Source organism: Arvicanthis niloticus, chromosome 30, assembly GCF_011762505.2.
Source record: "Arvicanthis niloticus isolate mArvNil1 chromosome 30, mArvNil1.pat.X, whole genome shotgun sequence".
In the NCBI taxonomy this organism is placed as follows: Eukaryota; Metazoa; Chordata; class Mammalia; order Rodentia; family Muridae; genus Arvicanthis; species Arvicanthis niloticus.
The window spans coordinates 14807570-14830037 of NC_133438.1; the positions used below are offsets into that span (position 1 = coordinate 14807570).

General features: G+C 38.3%; 1 protein-coding gene across 3 annotated transcripts in view; it reads left to right on the forward strand.

Annotated features, from left to right (window-relative positions):
* Rspo3 (R-spondin 3) overlaps positions 1 to 22468 on the forward strand; it is an 85354-nt gene that overhangs the window by 21363 nt on the left and 41523 nt on the right. For all 3 annotated transcript variants that reach the window (XM_076927934.1, XM_076927936.1, XM_076927935.1), the window contains exons 2-4: positions 7688 to 7879; positions 9561 to 9707; positions 13012 to 13209. In XM_076927934.1, coding sequence (XP_076784049.1) covers positions 7688 to 7879; positions 9561 to 9707; positions 13012 to 13209 — 537 coding nt within the window. The remainder of the gene's footprint in view (positions 1 to 7687; positions 7880 to 9560; positions 9708 to 13011; positions 13210 to 22468) is intronic.

The following is a 22468-nucleotide window of genomic DNA, read 5'->3' on the forward strand; positions in this document are numbered from 1 at the left end:
AATATACTCCACTAAAAGAGGAATGAATATTTAACCCCCCCCAAGCAAATTAAAATTACTGCTAGTGGGAGATAGAAGGGAACAGAGAGGAAATGGAATGTTCTCACATTGAAAGCAAGTGAGTGAGAGAGAGAGAGAAAGAGAGAGAGACAGACAGACAGACAGACAGACAGACAGACAGACAGACATATATGCAGGCTCTTTGAGAGAGAGAGAGAGACAGACATATATGCAGGATCCTTGAGGGTTGAAATTTAACTGCAAATTCCCAAGTTTGTGCCTAGTTACATTTCCATTAATATAAAATTAATAAACGAATATATTTTCATGAAACATTGGATGCCTGTTTTTTCCCAGATCTATAAGATTAAGAAAAATTAAAGCGAATGGCACTATCAGACCAAATGATTTAAAAATGTTTACAAAGTACAGTCCATATGTACTTGATCTGTGATGTCAGTCATTTAAGGCAGGTCTTTGGGGTCTGAGCAGGTCTGAGCCTACCCTCTTCTAACCTTGTCACCTGTCACTCACAGTGCTGGGGCCTCATAGGTTCCTTTCGTACTGTTCCCTGTAGCCTGTTCATTCTCACTGTTGTAGTCTCTGCACTTGCTGGCGCTCGACTGGGTAGATGCTTCCTTGGATGCTCAGGGATGGTTTCCAGGGCTTCCCCTTACCATCCTGGCTTTAAACATGAAAACTTAGAAATGTCTGACCTCATCACCATGTTTATAGGAGCACCTCTGAGTGATTCTTTGTGTATTCACCTGAGAACCAGGACAATCTACATTTGTCTAACTCTCCATTTATATAATTACCAACAGGTTAACATCATGACACAAAGAACTGGAGGACTTTTACCCATGTATTCTCTGTATCATATAACACAACACAACACGAGTTCTTATTTTTCTTTAACTAAACCTTAATTTATAGCCCTTTTGCTACATCCATGTACAGTTTCCGAGGTCACTTCTCTTTTTATCCCGTTACCATAGTGTGGGGTTCTAAAACAGTGTTGGGGTTGGGAAGATAATTTGGTAGTTAAGAGAGTCCAGGCAAGCATGAGGACCAGAGTTCAGATATACAGAGCTAATGAAGATGCGGAATGGATGTTGCATCTGCCTGTAATTACAGCAGCAGTTCTCAATGTGTAGGTGGTGACTCTTTGGGGGCATTGAAGGACCCTTTCATAGGGATCACCTAAGACCATCAGAAAACACAGATGTTTACATTAGGATTCATCACAGTAGCAAAATCACAGTGACGAAGTAGCAACGAAAATAATTTTATGGTTGAGGGGTGGGGGTTGACCACAACATGAGGAACTGTATTGAAGAGTAGAAGCATTGGGGAGGTTGAGAACCATTTCCCTCGAGCCCTTGACTGCAGAGACAGGAGATTCCTAATGACAGCTGGCCAGTGAGACTAAAAAAAATTGGGAACTCCAAATTTATTGACAGATCCTATCTCATTGAATAAGGTGAGAGTAATTAAAGTGGGGATTCCCCATACCAACTGCAGGTCTCCATATGTACACACACTTATACCACATACACACATAAAAAAGGAAAAATAACATCGTTATATTGTATTAAATTACTGTGCATATCAAAAATAAGCTTTTGTGGCTACATTGACACCTATGCTTAATTCCTCCAAATTGTGTAAAAGGCTATAGAGTTTGAACCATGGTGAGATTTAAGCTTTTAACTTATGAATAAATTTAAAAATTGTCAATATTTTCTTTTATATTCACCAAAATATTTGTAAGAGACTATCAAGTAGGTCTAGTTCTTAACATTTGATCAATCATCCCTAAATCTTACCATACTATCACTCTACAATAACACAATGAGACTTGTTGCCATAATCTCTTGGGGACTTGATTTCCTAACTTAGTCAAGATTTTAAAAAGAAAAACAACCTCCCCCCCCCCCAAAAAAAACCCCTTTTAGATAAATGAAATGCTAAAGGACATCTAAAAAAATTTTTTTTGTTTAACTTTTTGTTAAACATTTATCAGTTTAGCACTTGCCTTTAAAAACACAAGTACACAGCTTTTTTTATACTACTGGCTTCATTCATTCAATCATACTCATTATTAAAAAACAATGCAATAAATAGTCATTATGAATGATAATAGAAATTATCAAAGAAACTATAAGACCAAATAAACTCCTTAACTGGAGAAACATTCAGTGTGAACATGCACATAAAAGGAGAGAAGTCTAAGGTGAATACGAAGTCTTTTCTCCCTGTCCTTTCTCTTAAGGCCCCTGCCAGGGCCACGGGCAGTATTTTTGTTTCCTTGTTTCTTTATTTTTCAGTTAAAATAATATTTATCAAATTTGTGAATGCATTACAAATTAATTACATAAATTGTAAAATTACAAAACTGCCCATATATAACAAGCCCTTACATGGACTCCAGTCAAACCTGTCTTATAAACGTAAGGATTATTAAATTTGCGTTTCAGAAAATTCCCCAGCCACAAGTAAATGAGGAGAGCAGATCATTGGCAACACACAATAGGTTACGTTCACCTAGCGCTTGAAGTAGATGAGAGTCATGATTCCAGCTGAACATGAGAAATGGATTAAAGGAAAACTCAGGAAGATGCTCTGAATTTTCAAATAGAGTTCTTGACATTCAGTTGGTTTGATGCATGATAAACACTGAGTCACAAGCTGAACTTTTTCAGCTAGATAGTGAGAAAACTTGGTTAGAAATCCCTCAAGAAGACTTGGCATCAGACACTGGACACAGCTTTTAAATGATGCCTTGATCTACTATTTCCACACAGTTAGCTTTCATAAGATAGTAGAATGGGGGGGGGGGTTGGAAGGAGAAGAGGAAAGGGAGAATTTTTTGGTTTTGCTTTTGTTTTTCCTATTTTTTTTTATTTATTTACACTCTAGATTTTATTCCCCTTTTAGTCCACCATTTGACTGTTCCACATCCCATACCTCCTCCCTGCCCCACTGTCTCCAAGAGGATATCCCACCATCCACCCTCCATCCCACCAGACCTCTGAACTCCCTGAGGCCTTGAGTCTCTTGAGGGTTAGATGCATCTTCTCTGACTGAGAAGATAGTCCTCTGTTGTATATGTGTTGAGGGCTAGTGTGTGCTGCATGGTTGGTGGTCCAGTGTCTGAGAGATCTTGGGGGGTTCAGGTTAATTGAGACTGCTGGTCTTCCTACAATGTCGTCTTCCTCCTCAGCTTCTTCCACTTTTTGAAAGGAAGAAATTTTATAATTATAGTATAATCTCAAAAACTTTCGAGTTCAAACAAAGCAAAATAAGAAAAAACATTTTAAAATAGTTATAATAATTTATCTCTCTCTTAGTTGTAATTGAAATAGTCCTCATTTTGCATAAATGTCAAAAGATTCCAATTTGAATTCCTGTAAATTGTATCGATTTTCTCATTCTCATCTAACCCCCTTTACATTAACATTTACATATATTCAGAGAGAGTTACCAGGTACCAAAGATGTATATTTCAGTCTCTGATCTCAGATGTTATTTGCTCAGTAATTTTCCATTTTCTTGAGACCTAGCTTGGAAATTCAAAAATGACTGATCATAATAACATCTACTTTCACAGGTTGCAGAACAGTTGCCATGGTGAATTCTATTATTTTATGAAACACTTAAATGTCAAGTGTCTCAGAAGGATTCAAATGCTTCTCCTTTTCAACACCTTAACTAGCTACCACCAGAGAGTCCCATGTACACCCCCAATAAACACTCCAAAGTAAGCTGTTTCTGTCTAAGCGTGTCATATTATACCACATTTTGAGAAGTATGTTCCCTTTTCCTCTCAACCTTGTTCTAATCCTCTACCTACAGGCTTTCTCCCCCTAAGTAGTATCTCCTTACTCCCTCTTCTCACTATCAAGAACTCAAAAACCCAACTTCCCAAATCTCTTTCTTACCCAAGTTATTCTGTTGGTTACCATATTTGTTTGATTATACCACCTTGGTACTTTGGGAACATGCATCCAACCCTTACCATACCATTCTGCCTTAGCTTAATGTGAAGTTACTATGAGCACCTTAGCTAGAATACCACATCAAGTATCGCATGATCTTCAGGTCAGCTAAGGTATCAGGGAAAACCCATTTCAACAGAAACCACAATACATCATTTACTAGATAGAAACAGTGCCTTGTCTTCAGAATGCTTGGCATGTCATGGTCCATAAAAGGTTTCATAATCTAGACGCACCCTATGCCTCCAGTCTTTTAGACAGTCTGATGTCTTCCTCTACCTGAAATGTGCACAGCCTCGAATCAAACTCATTCCAGGGTACTTGTCAACTGGAGCAATTTTGGTGTTTCCTCCTCTAGCCTGACATAGTCATGTATGTGCTGATAAACTCCAACTATCTTCTAAAGCGAAGTGGAACCTCTTCTATGACACGTCCCCTTCCTCTCCAGTGCCACAGTCTCCAACCTCCATATACAATGGCAGCAGAAAGATATTGTTTGACAAATATAATAATATATACGGAAAAAATAAACTTAATAGTAAGGGCCAAAAAGACAGGAGCATGACAAACTAAAATTCTATTTTTTTTTTGTCTTAGAATCACAAAGTTTTATGGCTGGAAGAGTTCTTACAGGCAATCCAGACCAAAGTTTTCTGTGGTTTCCATATAAAAAGTAAAAGGCCTTAGGATGAAGTTTGGGAAATTTGTATCTAGTTGTGTAATACTGACTATAATTTCAGTGATCCCTATACAGCATTCATGAAACCAGTCTCTACAGTATTCACCCATAAAATCAGGATCCCAGAATCTGAACATCAGAGTCTTAATGTCTGTTATTTCCCATGGCTATGGCCATTTAATCTTTCCCAAAGAAACATATTTTTTTTAGTCACTTTATGCTCAAACATCACTGCCCAGATCGTACATTCTCTGATTACAAACAAGCAAATCTCCACCAAAAAGCTGGGACAACTGAAACTTCTTTGCTCTTTTGAAAACTTTGTGCATAATGAAAACATGCAGAAAGATTTGTGTTGACTTGCATCATTTCTCTGGGACAAGTCTTAGAGTCACAGGGACTTGAGCAAGGTCTTAGAATATTTTACCATATCACAGGAAGTCGTTGCCAATCTTTAGACAAACTCAGACCTGACCCAAAAGTTTCTGAATATCCAAATCCAATTCTTTAAATGAAACATCTTAAGGAATGTTAGGGTTTGAAGTTCTGAAAGTGTAAATCACACTAATATTAATAACTGATATATTTAAAGTAGTTTCGTAATTCATAAACGCTTGAGGTGCATAAAATTTCAAAATCACATTTTTCTTAAGACACTTCAGTGGTATCGGTGTGGATCCTCTTCATTGAACCTGGAATCACTGCTTGACTGAACTGGAAGCAATTAGTTTTTCAAGTATGATCTACTTTTCCACAGATGGGTTTTGTGAAAAATCTTTCACAGGCTTCGCTTGGACCTCTAGCTTCTGACTTCAATTCTGATGGATTCTGAACACTTGGGGTTCTATACCTTTCCTTTTGAGGGTATATCCCTGCTTAAAATAGGTTCTCACTTTCCTCAAGCACCTCCCTCACTCCCAGTCTTCCAGCATAAAAAAAAAAAATGACCCTGATATTTGAAAAGGAGTTTCTGGTACAAATCCCTCAGGTCTCATAATGGCAAACCCTCCTTGTCCACTTTATAGGACCACCACACCCCACAGAAGAGCATGTACAGGAAAAGCAGCCCTCCCTTCCCCGACATGTTTCCTCAGTTTATTTATGAAAAGTCTTGGAATGAGAGAGAGCTGCTTGTGGTTCCTGTGGCTTATTCAGGGATGGTTTCCTGCAAGCCAGGGAAGCGGGTCAACTGAATGACCTCTATGTAACTATTCCATATACCCCAACGGGAAAGATCTTTGTTATGGACATCATTTCTAACTGCCTGAAAGTCTTTGTTGCTCCAATGAAGAGCTTAATAACTAAATGTCACTGTGAATACACACTAATTATTATAGTTGAAATATGAAATAGTTCTCACAGGCTATGTTTTGAAATCTTGGTCCCCAGCTAGTGGGTGATAATATCTAGGGAAGGGTGGAGACCTTAGGTAGGGCCTCACTGTAGCAGAAAGATTATTAATGGGGAACCTTTGAAGTTTATTGCCCAGACCCCAGTTCTCCTCCTGTTCTCTGCTTCCTGGTATGGCACCATAAGACTGGAGGGCTTTGTTTCTGCAATAAAGAGCTTAATTATCAGACATCACTGTGAAGACAGATTAATAGCGGCCATGTCTACTGACATTTATACCTTCTTCCATCAATAAAAGAAGTCAGAAATATGCTAAGATACCTTTAGATACCTGTGTGTTGACTTTTGCTTCTCAAAGGAACATGGTTGACTTTCTAGAAAGTCCTATACAGGATTAGCATTGTATTTGCATACTGAATCTATCTGTAAAGAAGGTAACTCTAAGACAGGCTACATGAAGCATTTGGCCCTATCAGATAATACATAATCCATTCCTATAACCAAGTTACATGAGAGGATTTCAAGTAAATGATTAGTACTCCAATATTGGTTTATATTTGTTCAGACTTGCCAGGGAGCGTTCTTTCTTCATGCATTTATAACTTAGAAATCTAGAGGGGTGTGATGACAGTGACCCTTGCTCAAGACTTGTCAGTACTAACATGCCTTTTACTTGACTGGATTGATTTAAATAGGGGGCACAAAAACTCTAGGACTTCTCTCCCCCGCCAAAAAAAATCCAAATATAGTAAGCACAAATTGTGATATGCTCTGGCACTTGATTCATATAGACTTACTGATAAGACTTAGATGCAAAGTTTTACATTATATCAAATTTAATGGTAAGAAGAAACATTTCAGAAAAGCACTGGACAGTGACAGTATGCTAATGTAGTTCCCAAATCAGCTTGACTTAGATCGAAGAGAAAAGGATTCTGTTAGGTCAAAGTTGAAGTAGATGTTCCAGACCCAAGGTTCTTGCTCAACCTCTTCACTCAAGTGCATGTTTTTACACTTGTTGGGAAAATCAGAGACGTGTGCTTACCGTTTATGACACACAAAATCAAGCCAATTTCACCAGTTTCATTGCAAAAAAAAAAAAACAAAATAACAAAACAAACAACAGCATCAACAACAATAACAAACCACAGGGGCTGGAGAGATGGCTCAGCAGTTAAGAGCATTGTCTGTCTGCTCTTCCAGAGGTCCTGAGTTCAATTCCCAGCACTATATAGTATCCATCTATACTGTGATCTGACATGCTCTTCTGGCACACAGGTATACATGCTGATAGAACATAATACACATAAAACAAATAAATAAGCCTTTATTAAAAGGACACAAAATTAACAAACCTTATTTTCCTGTATGCTGATTCAGTAATTATATTTTACTGAGATTTTTAAATGAATCATTTGAATCAAATACATTTTGAACTTTCAAATGCACAAATGTATGAGATTTCAAATTAAACATATTATATATGGTTAAGGAACATTCTGGGCTAAAAAAAAATAAGGAAAAAATCTTATCTCATTTGCCCACTATCACCAAGTCAAAAGGTAATTAAACTTAACATATATGCAGAGGAAAATGTCATTTACTCTTATATCCACAGTCTAACCTCTCTCTCTGTCTCTCTGCTTCGTTTCCACAGTGCATCCTAACGTCAGCCAAGGCTGCCAAGGAGGCTGTGCGACGTGTTCAGATTACAATGGGTGTCTGTCATGTAAGCCCAGACTGTTCTTTGTTCTGGAAAGAATTGGCATGAAGCAGATAGGTGTGTGCCTCTCTTCGTGTCCAAGTGGATATTATGGAACCCGATATCCAGATATAAATAAGTGTACAAGTAAGTGCTCATACCACTTTATAGTTTTCATCTTTACCTCATCCCAGGAGATTTCTCCTTATTAAGAGAGCTCCTAATAAGCCTAAAATATGCGAAAATAAATAATATTTTCATAATTTAGGAAAACACACACATAGACTTAGCTCTCAGGACAAGAAAACTTTCAGTACTAACTTACAGAAATATCACTTGAGTTTTGGTTTTGTTTGTTTGTTTATTTGTTGTATTTGATTAGACAACCTAAAGCCAGGAACATGATTTTCCTAACTAGACCCAGAGAAAATGACTATAGTTATCAGAACCAATCGAGTTCCCATTACCTTATAAATAGCCAAGTATTCAATAACTGGAAGAACTATTTCAGGTATTTTGGCTTCTATAAGTTTCCAGTATAGCAATGAAAATATTTGTCAGTTGGAAATCAAGTTTATGAGGACTGTCATCTTGGCCTCCAAATTCTAGCCTCAGCAATTGAAACCAAGTGACATTTGAAAGTTCTAAAATGAGAAAACATCCCCTCTCCCTAAATATCACATGACACCGTACCCATCCTTCCAAGCCACCACCTGTGTCTCCCATCCCTGCCACATTGCCACCTACCTAAGAGTGTCCGAGGCCAGGACCTGTCTGAGCAGTGTTGTTCCTCACTGGCTCTGTCTGTCACCTCGGAAGCTGCTTGAGCTGTCATTCAAGATTCTAAAGGCATCAGTGAGGTAGCCTAAGGTCCTCTCCTCCAAAAGGGCTGGCCTCTTCCACTTGCCAGTCATCTGTTCTGTTTTTCTTATATTTATCCATTGCTATTGGGATTATTGTTTTCCAGAACACTTAACACTCTGGAACCTATTTTCTTTTAGCCTTCCTGTGTGACTGACTCATTGCTAGATTTGAGCCTCATAGTAGCTGTGAATAAGAGTCACTATAGTGACTACTGTATTGGTTTATGCTAACATTTAGGTAACAATGTTGCAAAATACTCATAATAATCATGGTTCATGGTAATCGTTACATAAGAGTCTATTGCTGATATGGTTTGCTGTGTCTCCTTCTAGAAGGCCAACTTTGTGAACCCTGGGCATTACCCCTATGAATGGTATCAATCAGAATTTACAGTTTTTGACATCTAGTAGATAAATATTTGAATGGATAAATAATTGTTGAGAACAGTATAAATAATTGTCTCAGTACAAATAATTGTATATTATTTACATTCAAATGAAACATCATTACGATCACTTAATGCAAAGAGCTTGTGGACAGGTTGAGAGCTTCTTATATGAAACAGAAATGATTCAGGAGGGTTTTGGATTTGAGAATGATTGTGTAGACCTTACTGGCAGAATATCCCTAATCTGAACATCCAAAATCTATAACATTTTATAACATGATGTCAGCCATCAGTGTCTCAGATTTTAGAGAACTCTGTACTTTAGATGCTGGAAATAAAGAGGTCCAGCATATGTTACAAAGGTATTTGCATGCTGCAATCTATACTATGATTTTTAAAGGAGCATCTGATGCATATCAACTAGATGACTTTGGAAGAGTCCCCAGTTCAGTCTAGCAAAATAACATTGACCCCCGACGTTGATGCCAAAGTTGCATGTACAGCAGGAAGACGATCCAGCAGTAGTTTGGAGAACATAGTAGAATCACAATTCTTTTTCTGTGTTTTTCCTTTCAGAATGCAAAGCTGATTGTGATACCTGTTTCAACAAAAATTTCTGCACAAAGTGTAAAAGTGGATTTTACTTACACCTTGGAAAGTGTCTTGACAGTTGCCCAGAAGGGTTAGAAGCCAACAACCATACTATGGAATGTGTCAGTATTGGTAAGGAAGGCCTCTAAGATTTATAATGGATGAGAAACACTTCAGATGACAATGGCAATCTTACACAAGATCCCGAGAGACTATCTCTAATAGGCTCTATCCATCTTTGTTTACAAAGATACTATTCTAAATCTAGGTTCACACAGCCATATCCTGCAGGTATTATGGATTATAATTTGAGAGGGTTCTGCTATTTGTTAAGGACTGCTCATAATTGTTTCAAACTATCCTGATCATCAATGAGTGCTTACATTTCAGAGGGAAACAAAGGGGAAGAAAGGAGGGAGAGAAGGAAGGAAGTGTGTGTGTTGGGGGGGGGGGCAAAATTAACTGTTTTCCACTTTAGATCAAGACTTTTAAAAAAAAAAATCCCTAAATTTGATATTCACCCATAATCAAATTATTTGCCACATGGTGGTACTTTTTCTTGATATTGTCCATTAATGCTGCTGTGCTCTTCTTGTTCGGGTATTAAATGCAAAAAAAAAGAGAAAATTTTGGACACTGTCAAATTGACAGAATGAAACAGTCCAAACTTTGATTAATTATAAGCCTGGTTTTGTGGAGGGGTGGTCCCTCAGACGAGTTGTCTGTCTAAACAACAGATCACGGTTAGGCTATGTTTTTTTCTGTTTAAGTGTTACACGGCTACTAGAAATATTAGTTTAATACACACTTGTGGGACAGATGCTAACCCGAATGGGAAAACAGAAAAAGAGAGCTCAAGGTCCCCTGGGCAGTGATGGTGTCTGATGCTGGTGTGTGGACACAGAACCTCCTGATTCCATACAAGAGTTTCCAGAAGTGCCCCAGGCTCCCCACAGTGTGCTTCTGTTAGAATCGAGGCTGTTGGAGAAATAATTTTAAGTTAATTTTAAGTAGGTCAACCATTTCAGGATAAATGCAACTTCTATGTCTGTACTTTTTTCTTTCTTTCTTTCTTTCTTTCTTTCTTTCTTTCTTTCTTTCTTTTCTCTTTCTTCTTCTTCTTTTTTTTTGACAGAAGGAAAACAATAGGTGAGATTTAAAAGTTAACCCTGGAAACGCTGGGAAACAGCAATTTCAAATCAATCTCTCAATCTGTGACTCTTTTTGCTTAAGTCTTTCCTGGTTACAAAAAACATCTTAGGAAAGGGGTGGAGTATCCATGAGCGCTCTCCGGGCCTACTCAATCCAGAGGGCTGATGGTTAGAGGAAACCAGTTCCCAGCAGTGGAAACAATGGGAAACACTCCTGTGAAATAGTGACGTGTAGATACCAGAAGCTTGAAGAATTTCTTTATCGAGGATAAAAGACAGACATTCAAGTTTTGTTAGTTGCTAAAGACGTAACATTCAGCTTTAAAAGCTAAACACTCTGTCCTATCACGGAGAGGGTTTAACATTTGGCACTGTGAGGTTAGCCTTCAAAGAAAATTGCTTTTTATATCCCCAAAGTTACCAAGTCGATTTCTTACTATAAATTTCAGATGATGATTATGGATTTCAAATATCACTAGCTGCCAAATGGCCATTTATTGAACAAATGGCCTAGGACATAGTTGTATTGCAGATGGGCAATTTCATCAGGACTTGTTCCCTTAGCTGTTCCCTAAGGGAAGATGCCTGTCTTGGAATTTGGTCTTTATGCACAGCATGTGCTGACTTGCCCCAGGTTATCAGGGAAAATAATGGCATCTTCACTACACAAAGGATTATCAAAGTATGAAGGAGCAGGACCCAGAGAGCTGAAATGTGGACTGCAAAACATACCCTAAGTTTCAGTGCTTGGATTAGTACCTTATCTGAAGCTCTCCACTGCTTACTAGATAGTGTATCTTTCCCCTGCCCGGACTATTAGTTTAGTTCTTGTTTCTACTTAGAAGGTAAGCTGAGTAAATAGATTTCAAACACAAAACTATTGCCCACAAGAGAAGTGGCATGAAAAATCACTGTCACGATGTATGCAGTCCCCATGGTTTGCAAATCAATTCAGCCTACATGTTCATCTTTTAAGAGGGCATAGTGTTTCACTTTGGAGATATTTGCTTCCCCTCTGCAATGAAGTTGGTGTTCTTCATTGTTCCTCTTGGAAGTCACGGGGGGGGGGCAGCATACAGAGCCTCGGAGCTCATGCCCTAGCTATGTCTCCTATGGGACATGCCATTGTTGACTGAACCCAAGCTTGCCTGGTCCCACCATCCCCCAACTTTTACTGTCACTTTCACTACATCTCAGATGACAATGAATCAGTCTTTCTTCTAGGGTCTAGAGCTCATGAATTTTTCTGAAATACATAGTTTATTAGATCGAAGGTAGAAAGGAAGGAAGGAAGGAAGGAAGGAAGGAAGGAAGGAAGGAAGGAAGGGAGGGAGGAAGGGAGAAAAGGAGGAAGGGAGGGAGGGAGGGAGGAAGAAGGGAGAGAGTGAGGGAAGGATGAAAGGAAAGAAAAATAGCACTTTTGGGGTGTCATTAAAAGTACAAACATCTGCTACAAAATCCAGGAAAAGTATTAATGAAAAGCAGAGAAACTACACTCACACAAAGGAAACAAATCTTAACAACAGCTTCAGAAGGGCACACCCTGCCCTTTAAGCACCACGCAAGGACATCCAGTCCAGACGCAAGTTATTAGCTGTCACTGACCAGAAGTTCACTGAAGTTAGAGTCCCTGCTGGGAATTTACTGAGTAATAAATAATGTTTAGGCATCCATAGCATGGGAAGCAGGAAGGGCACTGAGTCTGAGTCTAGCACAAGGACCTGGATTTCTTTTCTGCCTGTCATTCTCTAGCACAGATGCTCTCAAACCAAATGATGTTCCCATGTCTGCCCATAGCATCTCTTACATTAAGAAGGCACATCTGCTCCAAGCTAGAAACATCATCAGAAGTTCTAGGGTGGGGTCCAGAATCCTGTGCTTTATCAGGCCCTCTGGATAATTCTGAGATCTCCAAATGTTTAATTATCTAGTCAACAATTACGATAGCCCTCAAGCTTTATAAAAAAAATCACCCACAAGTTACAGCAGCAGTGTTAGAAAATTTACAACACATTGATTAGTTGGCTTGAGTTAACCAGGTCCACTGCAGAATTCTAATTCACAGTGAGAAGAAACTGTCCCAACAGCACATGTATTTAAAAAAATATATCCTATGTCTGTCTGCCCCTTATTTATGTTATTTTTTTCCAACTATGATCTGCAGAATCTATTCTAGAAACTTAAATGTGATGAAGGGCTAGACTGTGGTTTTTGTGTTTGTTTGTTTGTTTCATTGACAATCTTGCCTGTGCCTGGAAGCCAACTGAGACTTTGTTTGGTTGCAGTACACTGCGAGGCCAGTGAGTGGAGTCCGTGGAGTCCATGCATGAAGAAAGGAAAAACATGTGGCTTCAAAAGAGGGACTGAAACAAGGGTCCGAGATATACTACAACATCCTTCAGCCCAGGGTAACCTGTGTCCCCCAACCAGCGAGAAAAGAACGTGTATAGTACAAAGAAAGAAGTGTTCAAAGGGAGAGCGAGGTACAGACTCACTAATGCAACATTCTTCTTTGATTCCTCCCAATTTGATCCATATCTCACTTTATATCTTATGGAATACTTGGTCCTATTCCTCATGCTGGAAGCTCTAAAATGTGTAGAAAAAGAACACTGTGGAACTAAGTTACAGTTTATAGATGTGATAAGTATTTTTTTTTTTCAGTATGGAACCTGATCTCAGCACTTTAGTGTGATAGTGTGATAAATAAAGACCAGTCCAGGAGCTGGCTCAATTTACGTTTTTGGGCTTGAATTTTCCTGCGATCTTCTTTGTTAATGCCCAGGAACTTTAGGGAAGTTTCATACACACAAGGTGAGCATCATCTACTGTGAGACCATAATAAAGGGACATACCCCTACCAAAGGGGACTTTCCCTATATGATTGCTTACAAATTAAAATGGCACAAATGTTTCTAAGTTTCAAGGTTTGAAGTAAAGAATCAAGACCACTGGGAAATTCCGTCTCCACATTGCTTTTATAGACTTTTGTAACAGGTTGCAGGAACTGTTAGATCAATAATATGTCAGAATGTGTTAAAATCCTCTAAGCAGCAAGGAGAAACTTACCATTGAATATATATATATATATATATATATATATATATATATATATATATACATTCAATGAATTCATTGAAACTTACCATTGAATATATAGCGCATGAGTGGAAATAAGTTGCTGGTTTTTTAATGGTCATTCTCCCATGTTTCCTTGTCATGCCCTCAGTACCACTGTCCACAAATATGTCATCTATCTTTAAATAATTATAACTTTCTAGTGAGTCTATGGTTGGCCCTCTCCACAAGCTAATTGTCATTTGACAGGAGGTGAATGCCTCTGCAGAAGAACTTCTTAGCTTATTTCAGTCATCACTTCACTAATTCACTCGACATACTTTTATTAAACTCTTACTCCTGTGGCCACATATTATGCAAATTCCTAAAGCTTCACAGCTAAGTAGAATCCTCTCTGAGAGAACAATGAAGTTAAACCCAGAGTCCAATGAGAAGCTGAGATGTTTAAACAGATGATCATAAACAATATACTGTAGTAGTTTCTTAGGAATCCAGAGGAGGACACTACAGACGTGAACATTGTTTATGGGAAAAATAATTTGGATCACCCGAGCTTTACAGTACTTTTTGTATCAAGAGGATTAATTGCCCACCATGAGACTGCATGGAGTCTCTGAACTCAGAACTTAATGTACTAGAAATTTTGGAAGTATAGGTTATGTAAAAGAGAACAGCTAACTTTTCTAAATCTGTAAGAGATTTCAGTTAAACCTTAGTTTCAGTAATGCAAGGTGGCTAGTGAAAATGGTCATTTTAGCATTTGTTAACAATTCATTTAAAAATCTTAAATTTTAAAAGTTGGAATTGGAAGTCAACTGCTTGACTACTTTGTTGGTATGCTCCCATAATCACAGAGTTACTTCTGTTTACTAAAGATCTTGAAATTTAATGAGCTACATCTGACCTTAATTATATTCTTTTCTATAAAACCTACAGCATTCATCAGTATTTTGTACATTTTTCCTTTAAAAATATAAATGAAGTGAAGTTTATCCCATAAAAACATAAACTATATTATCTTTTCTCTTTTATTTGAGAATATGTTCTTCTAATATACTTCTTGTTGCACCAGTCATAAACACTGATGTCCTAAGTGTCACTTCTTGAGGCTAGCAGCTAGAAGAGAAGTTACGCCATAAAGATGTTTGGCTATCAACCTGTAACATAAGCATGCACTTAAAATTTTCTTTCTAATCTTTGTTCCTCCTTTCCAAGGATACAGCAACATTTTACTTTCACAAACTGAGCTTTAAGCAAATATAACCTTATAAATGTCTTATTGCTTTTCAAGTTTGATAATTCATGTACTAGCAGGAATTCCTGATTTCCTGGAATGACATTCCTAGCCCCACTCCACTTTTCCTTACTCTTCATTTGCCTTCCAATGAGCCTGTTTCATTTTTTTAAGGTGGGTTGGAAATATAAGAAAGGAATAAAACCATGCTCTTAATTCATCACCTCCTTAACACTTTTCTTAAATTCTTTTAATGTCTACAATATTGAATATATTATATTAAGAGGGTAATGAAGAGAAGGGCTGTGAGAGAGGGACCAGGATGGGGGGCAGCAATCGAAATGTAAAGTGAATAAATAACTTAAAAAAAAAAGAAGAAGTCAAGGAAACAAACAGCAATGGCCTGTGTCCGTGTTTTACATAAACTATATATGGCACAAAAATATTACCCAACTTCTCACTTAGATACACAGTTATGATATATGTACACCATGTACATGGTAGAACACCATGAAGCATTTTGAAATGTAAATGCTAAGAAGAATAAACAACTTAGAAACCAGGCTAGGTTGACTAGAAGACATATGAGTTGGCGTTATCTGGATGAGCTAATTATTTTTATCCTAGAGTTGGAAACTTCAGGCAGTTTAAGAGATAAGAACTATAAAATGATAAGCACAAGATCTACCCTCCAGTGTATTTATCTACTGCTTAACTGCTCTGACTTCAGCGCTCAGAGATGGATAAAACAGGAAGTCTCTTAGTTGTATAGCTTTACCACTGAAAGATGGGTGAAGCAAATGGCCTGGTCTCTCTCTCTCTCTCTCTCTCTCTCTCTCTCTCTCTCTCTCTCTCTCTCTCTCTTTAATAAAATGCATCTTCGAATTTTGATTTGAAACTACATCTGCAATCTGCCTGGGAGGGTCACTTGTGTTTGGAACAGGTGCAGAACTTGCTTTCAGGATTTTTTCCTGCTGAGTTCTAATTGCCAAAGGCAGAAGCTCCAGGGAAGAACAATATGATACAGAAATGAAGCACTCAAAAAAGTTAAATAGAAGGAAATTGTTTCTAGATATAGACTGGATTGCGTTTTGAAAAGACATAAAATATTTTTCCCATTTGTTTTTCTAACTCCCAACTTTCTTGTGCTTCTAATTACTATTTAGAAATGAAGTTAATAAAGTCAATGTATTTTTTGTAATCCCAATTCCTAATTTTTACTAAATGTACTACTTATTTACAATTTGAGATTATCTTCCATGATCTGTCATGCTCTTCTTTTATAATCAGCTTTGAATTATTCATGAATTATTATCTTAAAAGCTATTGCTACTACAATGCTTTTTTATCTTGAACTTTATCAACTTACATATCTGAGTTGTTAGACATACAAGATGTATTCTAAAAGGCTCTATAGACTATCATATAGACTTGTGTCATATATGTATTAAAACTATACATATAGATAGTAAAACTATACATTAAAATATTGAAATAATAAAGAAAGAGTAAAGAGTAAGAACAAGTAAAGAAAGATCGTGCACTTTCAGTGGTTGTCAGTTCACAATTATTGCCTCTCTGACATGCTCAAGAAAACCTGAGATCAGGGGAAGTGAGACAGGACAGAGAGATTTGGATGTGCCTGAATTTGACTAATAGCAGTGTGTGTGCGTGTGCGAATGTGTGAGTGTGTGCATGTGCACGTGCATGTGTGTGCGTGAGTGTGTGTGCATATGTGTGTGTGTATGTGTGTGTGTGCGTTTGTGCATGTGTGTGTGCGTGTATGTGTGATCCATTCATTTCTTATTCATTTGTAGATTTCATCAATTTATTGTATAGATAGTATTTAGGGAAGTTAACAAATAATGAAAATATTCTTTAACTTATGTAAAGGATTTTTATTAATCAGAGGTATCATGCGCTCTTGGAATAGAAAGAAGAGAGAAGACAAACTTCAAGGGTCTATATTCTCTAAAGATGAATAAACACCATCTCCCTCTGAGAAGCAAAGAGGAGCTGATTAAATAGAATAAAAATATCTAGAGGTCCTTCAGGAAAAAACTAGCATGAATTATCATACTGTCATTTTATATGAATAAACTATAGATGGCCTTATGTGTCTTCACAGATTTATAGTAGGATGTAAACCACTATGTGAAACTATATAAAAGAAGATAAGGTACATGTTAACTTCTAGTGGTGTTACTCTACTACCAACATTATAAATTTATATTACTTTTACCATCACAGCAAGATGACTTTTTATAAAATCTAACAAAAATCCTAACATGATCTAGAGTTTTGAGAGGACAGCTTCTCTGTTTTAGTTGTTTGGTGAGTTTGTTTATTTGTTTGTTTGCTTGGTTTTTATTGTTGTTATTGTTGTTGTTGTTGTTTGATGCAGGGTTTCATTATATAGGTCAGTCTGGCCTGGGTCTTACTACATAGACCATGCTACACTGAAACTTCAAAGATCTTCGAGTCTTTGCCTCTTGGGTTCTAGGATTAAAAGTGTGGTATGAACACTCAGCTTGGTCAACGTCTTACACATTTGTTGACTTAGAGACGGGTTACCTACAGGAAGAGTTTATATTAAATAGCATTTCAGCATAACTGAGTATTCCAGGATAATTTTTAGAAACAAAAATACATACATGTCTCGTTATCAGGGACAAATAGATGCATTTTTTACAATTTTATTTACATTGGTGTTCTGCCTCTATGTATATCTATGTGACGGTGTCCTATCACTTGGAACTGGAAATACACACAGCTCTGAGTTGGGACTTGAATCTGGGTCCTTAGGAAGAGCAGCCAGTGCTCTTAACTGCTGGGCCATCTCTTCAGCCCTAGATGCATGTCTTATTAATAAGGACTAAGATTGTACCTTTTCTCCATTTTCATCTCTCAGAAGACCAACTAGCTCAAGGCCGTCATCTTTGTAAGCGCTTCAAGATGAGATCTTTCTGCTCTTTGGTTATTGTTGTGAGTGAGTAGACTAATCCCTTCAAACGAGTCAGGAGAGACTAGGAGTCACTTGTTTCTGATGGGGCATTCTAGCCTGCTAATAAAATATGGATGAACACAGTGATGTAAATTAACAATCTTGTTGCTACAGTTCTTGTACATAGCTAGTCCTGAACAAATGGACTGTTTGTTCAGATTCTGGGGAGTAGCTTTTGCCACTACTGGATATTTGTACATGGTAGAAAGAAAAAAACAATGACCCAAAGGGGGATACTCAATCCCTGATATAAAGGCACTGGCCAACTTTGTAATATAAATATACACTCACAACCAACTACTAATACTATGTGTTTTTCTCCTCCTCCTCCTCCCCCTCCTCCTCCTCCTCCTCCTCCTCCTCCTCCTCCTCCTCCTCCTCCTCCTCCTCCTCCTCTTCTTCTTCTTCTTCTTCTTCTTCTTCTTCTTCTTCTTTTTCTTCTTCTTCCTGTTTCTTCCCCTTCTTTTTTTGAGATAGGGGCTCTCAACATAGTCCTTACCAGCCTGGAACTCACTCTGTAGACCAGCATGGCTTCAAACTCACAGAGATCTGCTCTGTCTCCTAAGTGCTGGGATCAAATTTTGGACCGCCCTTTCCAGTACCCACAAACTTCTTAATGTTAAAAGTTCTACAGAAAATAGAAAAGCTTTTATTTCATAGCTTGTGTTCTTTGGTTCATGTTACTTTTTATCTTAACTTGTGGTTGTCAAGTCTTTATAACTAAAACAAAATTCATATCATTTGTGTCTTATAAGCTCCCAAGATGGATGGAATACTATTAAAGGTGGTCAGAGTTTATGTTGGAGAGCATTTGTGGTAGAAACACTTGTGTTAGTATTATTCATATAGGCCTCTACTTCACAAAGTTATAAGAAAAAAATTGTGTTAACTTCTGTTTTGGCAGAAGCCTTGCCATTGCTATTCTAATGTAATCTAGCCAAGTGATCCTTGCAAAATGTCTATGTTTTTTGAGATTATGTTTTTAGGGATGACATTTAAATTCCAAATGCTTTTTATCTTTTAATGTGTTTCTGTCTTTATCTCTGTCATGTGTGTTTTGTGTATGGTTTTCTGCATGTGTCTGTGCATGCGTGAGTTTGTGTGTGTGTGCATGTGCGTGTGCATGTGTGTGTGTGTGTGTGTGTGTGTGTGTGTGTGTTTACATGGGTGTGGAGGCCTAAGGTTGGGCATCTTCCTTAATGGGTCTATATGCTATTGTTTTACAAAAGGCTTCTCATTGAAACTGGAGCTCAGTGATTCATTAAGATGTCTTGGCAATGAGCTACTGGAATCTGCTTGTCTCTCCCTCTCAACCCAGGCCTGGTACTAAAAGTCACACTGTTGTGTTATGCTATTGCACGGGTGCCAGAGATCTGAATTCAGGACTGACACTTACGTGGCAGGGACTTTGTCAGCTGGCATATCTCTCTGATGCCCTCTTTAATGTGTTTAGAATAACTTACACTGTTATGTTAGGTGAGGGAGTGCTAACTGTCCTACAAATATTCATCAGCCCCTAACCAATGATCTTGCCCTTCTTTAGATGTTTAGATACTATAAGGGATGTTTCCATAAATTTACACTGCATAACAAGTAACTTCAAAATAGAGGCTGAAACAACAGCCATCCATTAAAGGATCTGTGACTGGGTAGTTTAAACAGAGATCTAGTCAACAATTCTGATCATAGCTGGACTCCTTCCTGTGGTTCATCCTTGCTCCTTCTAGACGGCTAAGAACTGAGGCTAATGGCCCATGTTCAATGTCAAGAAGGTACACCAGGTCCAAGGGAAAAAGCAAAATAGGTTGACCTGAGGAGATACTTAGAACTGGCAAGCATATTTCCACAGCCTTCTGTTATGTTGCGATGGTCACAAGGCCATTTCTGACTTTGTGGGTGAGAACTAAGGTGTACCCGTTGCCTGAGGCAATCATGATGTGTTACCTTGTAAGGTGCCATGCAAGCACACGCAGAGGGGAGAAAGGTGAGTGTTACTGCCACGCAGAGATCTTTTTCTTGTTTGAAGTTCTATAAATATGGTCACTTAGACTTTACCAATCTCTACAAGTCTCTATAAAACACAGCAGAGTTGGCAGGTAGTTTTGTCTACTCTGCTTTGTGCTCCTGGTGAGTTGTAGGCACACATCCTCCCAGGAGCTATCTCGGCTCTCTCTCTCTCTCTCTCTCTCTCTCTCTCTCTCTCTCTCTCTCTCTCTCTCTCACACACACACACACACACACACACACACATTAGCTCATTTTTAAACTGCCTTATGGGCTTTGTGGCTGGGCTCTTCTAAGCCTTCTGCAGCTAGCATGCCCTTACCTCTATTCCAGCTCAACACCTCTAAATCTCCCTTCAATTTAGTTGCCCCGTTACCTTCTGAGAAGCCCATTGGTCTTGCTGCCCAAGACACTATAGGGCTGCCCTTCTGTGGGACACTTTCCTTTTCCACTTACATTTTAAAAGATCTCCTCTACAGCAATGAGTCTGTACTGTCTCTCTCCACCAAGTATCTCAATCTCCCCTTCCTGCCCTCTCCTCCTGGAACCTCAAGTCCCGCCTCTTTCTTTCTGCTCAGCCATTGGCCACTGGCATCTTTATTGATATATCAAAAACCAATTGGGGGCAAGGACCTTCAGCATCAGATTCCTAATTAAATGGAAGCATCAGAACTACTCCTGTACAATAGAGAGTGACATATGTCATTTCTATTGTGTCTTCCCTGTGTATAATGCAGTGTTAGTCTCCCCACTGCTGATACAAACTACCTGGCAAAACGACTTGAAGGCAAAGGGTTGACTTGGTTCACTGTTTGATATCAGAGCCTTGGCAGCAGGAGCTTGAGGCAACTAGTTACACACCTTCTCCAGTCAGGAAGCAGAGTGAGATGAATACTCAGCTCTCTCTCCTTTTTATTCAATCTAGGACTCCACCCCCATGGAATGGTCCTGCCCGCACTTAGCCTACCTCTTCATACACCAACTAACCTAGTATAGAAACTTCTTCACAGATATGCCTAGAGGTTTGTTCCAATGGTGTGATTCTGAATTACACCAAGTTGACAGTCTATCCATCACAAGGAGACTAGAAGAAAAAACTAAAAGCCAAGCCAAGGAGCTAGGGAAATGGCTCAGCCATTAAGGGCACCTTTTGATTTTGCAGAGGACACAGGGTGGCTCACAATCATCCATAATTGTGGTCCTTGTTGATTTGGTGCCCTCTTCTGACCTCTACAGGCACCACACACATGTGGTATACATACATACATGGATGCAAAAAAAAAAAAAAAAACCATTTGTGTACAATCATAAAATAATCTTTTGTTTGCAAAAAGCCAGGCCAAGATACACTCGTGTATTAGATAAATATTTACTTAAGTAGCTCTTTCTGCTAGGTGTTCTAACATTTGAGAAATTTAAAAAAAAAGATTCCCTCTTTACCATTATTTTCATTATCTAGGCATTAATATCAAGCTTGATGTTCCTTAGAGCTTCGATCACCCTGTTCAGCTTTCTGGTAGCAAAAACCTGTTTTGAAAGTTTTCATTTTCATGATAAAAACACTAGTAGCTGCAGTTTTCATTGAAGTTTACTAACGTATTTACCAAAGCATTTATTTTTTACTGGAAAATATAAAATAGATCTGCCTATATTTTGTTCTAGCTTAAAGGCAAATAGATGGTATTTTTCCTGTGACCACAATATCAATGCACTGACACGTGTTTTTCAAACGGCCGAGTAGGGTTAAAGGTACAGCTTGTGGCTGTGGAACAGAGTTTGAATTAATAGGGCCTTTGGAGAAATGACCTCAAGACCTTTGGCTTCACTTGTAGCCTGCTCTGGCCAACTACGATTCCTGCCAATTAGTAGGGTTCCCTAGAGAGAGACTCCGAGAGCATCAGCATAAATTTAAATTCTGAACCCCTAAATGTAGTTTCCAAAAAGGGCTTTCTTGTCCTTCGCTAATTACAAAATAAACATTTCTCAGCAAAAAGACACGTCCTTCTTTCATGATTCTGTCTAGCTCCCTGCACCCTTACAGCTCTCTAAAACTGCCGCTGTTACTGTGGCTTTTTGGCACAGGAGACAAACCCATGTTTGCAGACACAAAAAGGATTATTCTTCCTGTAGGTTGTTATCTTAGTCTCCGTATTTACTCCAGCAACTTGATAGAAGCCTTGAAGGGAAACGCTGTGTATGTCCCTGTTCGACAGAATGGAGCGCACACCTTCTTAGGCCTCCCAAGAGATGTGAGGGAGCAGATCTAACTGGAAACAGGTGATCTCTGTGGCATCATTGAAAAGAAATACTCTCAAAGTTGGTTACATTAAAAACTATTTACTATGTCGTTAAGATGCTTTGTCTGATGCCAAACCAGAGCTGTGGAAACTAGGTTATGTAAATATCAAATAGTTTCTATATT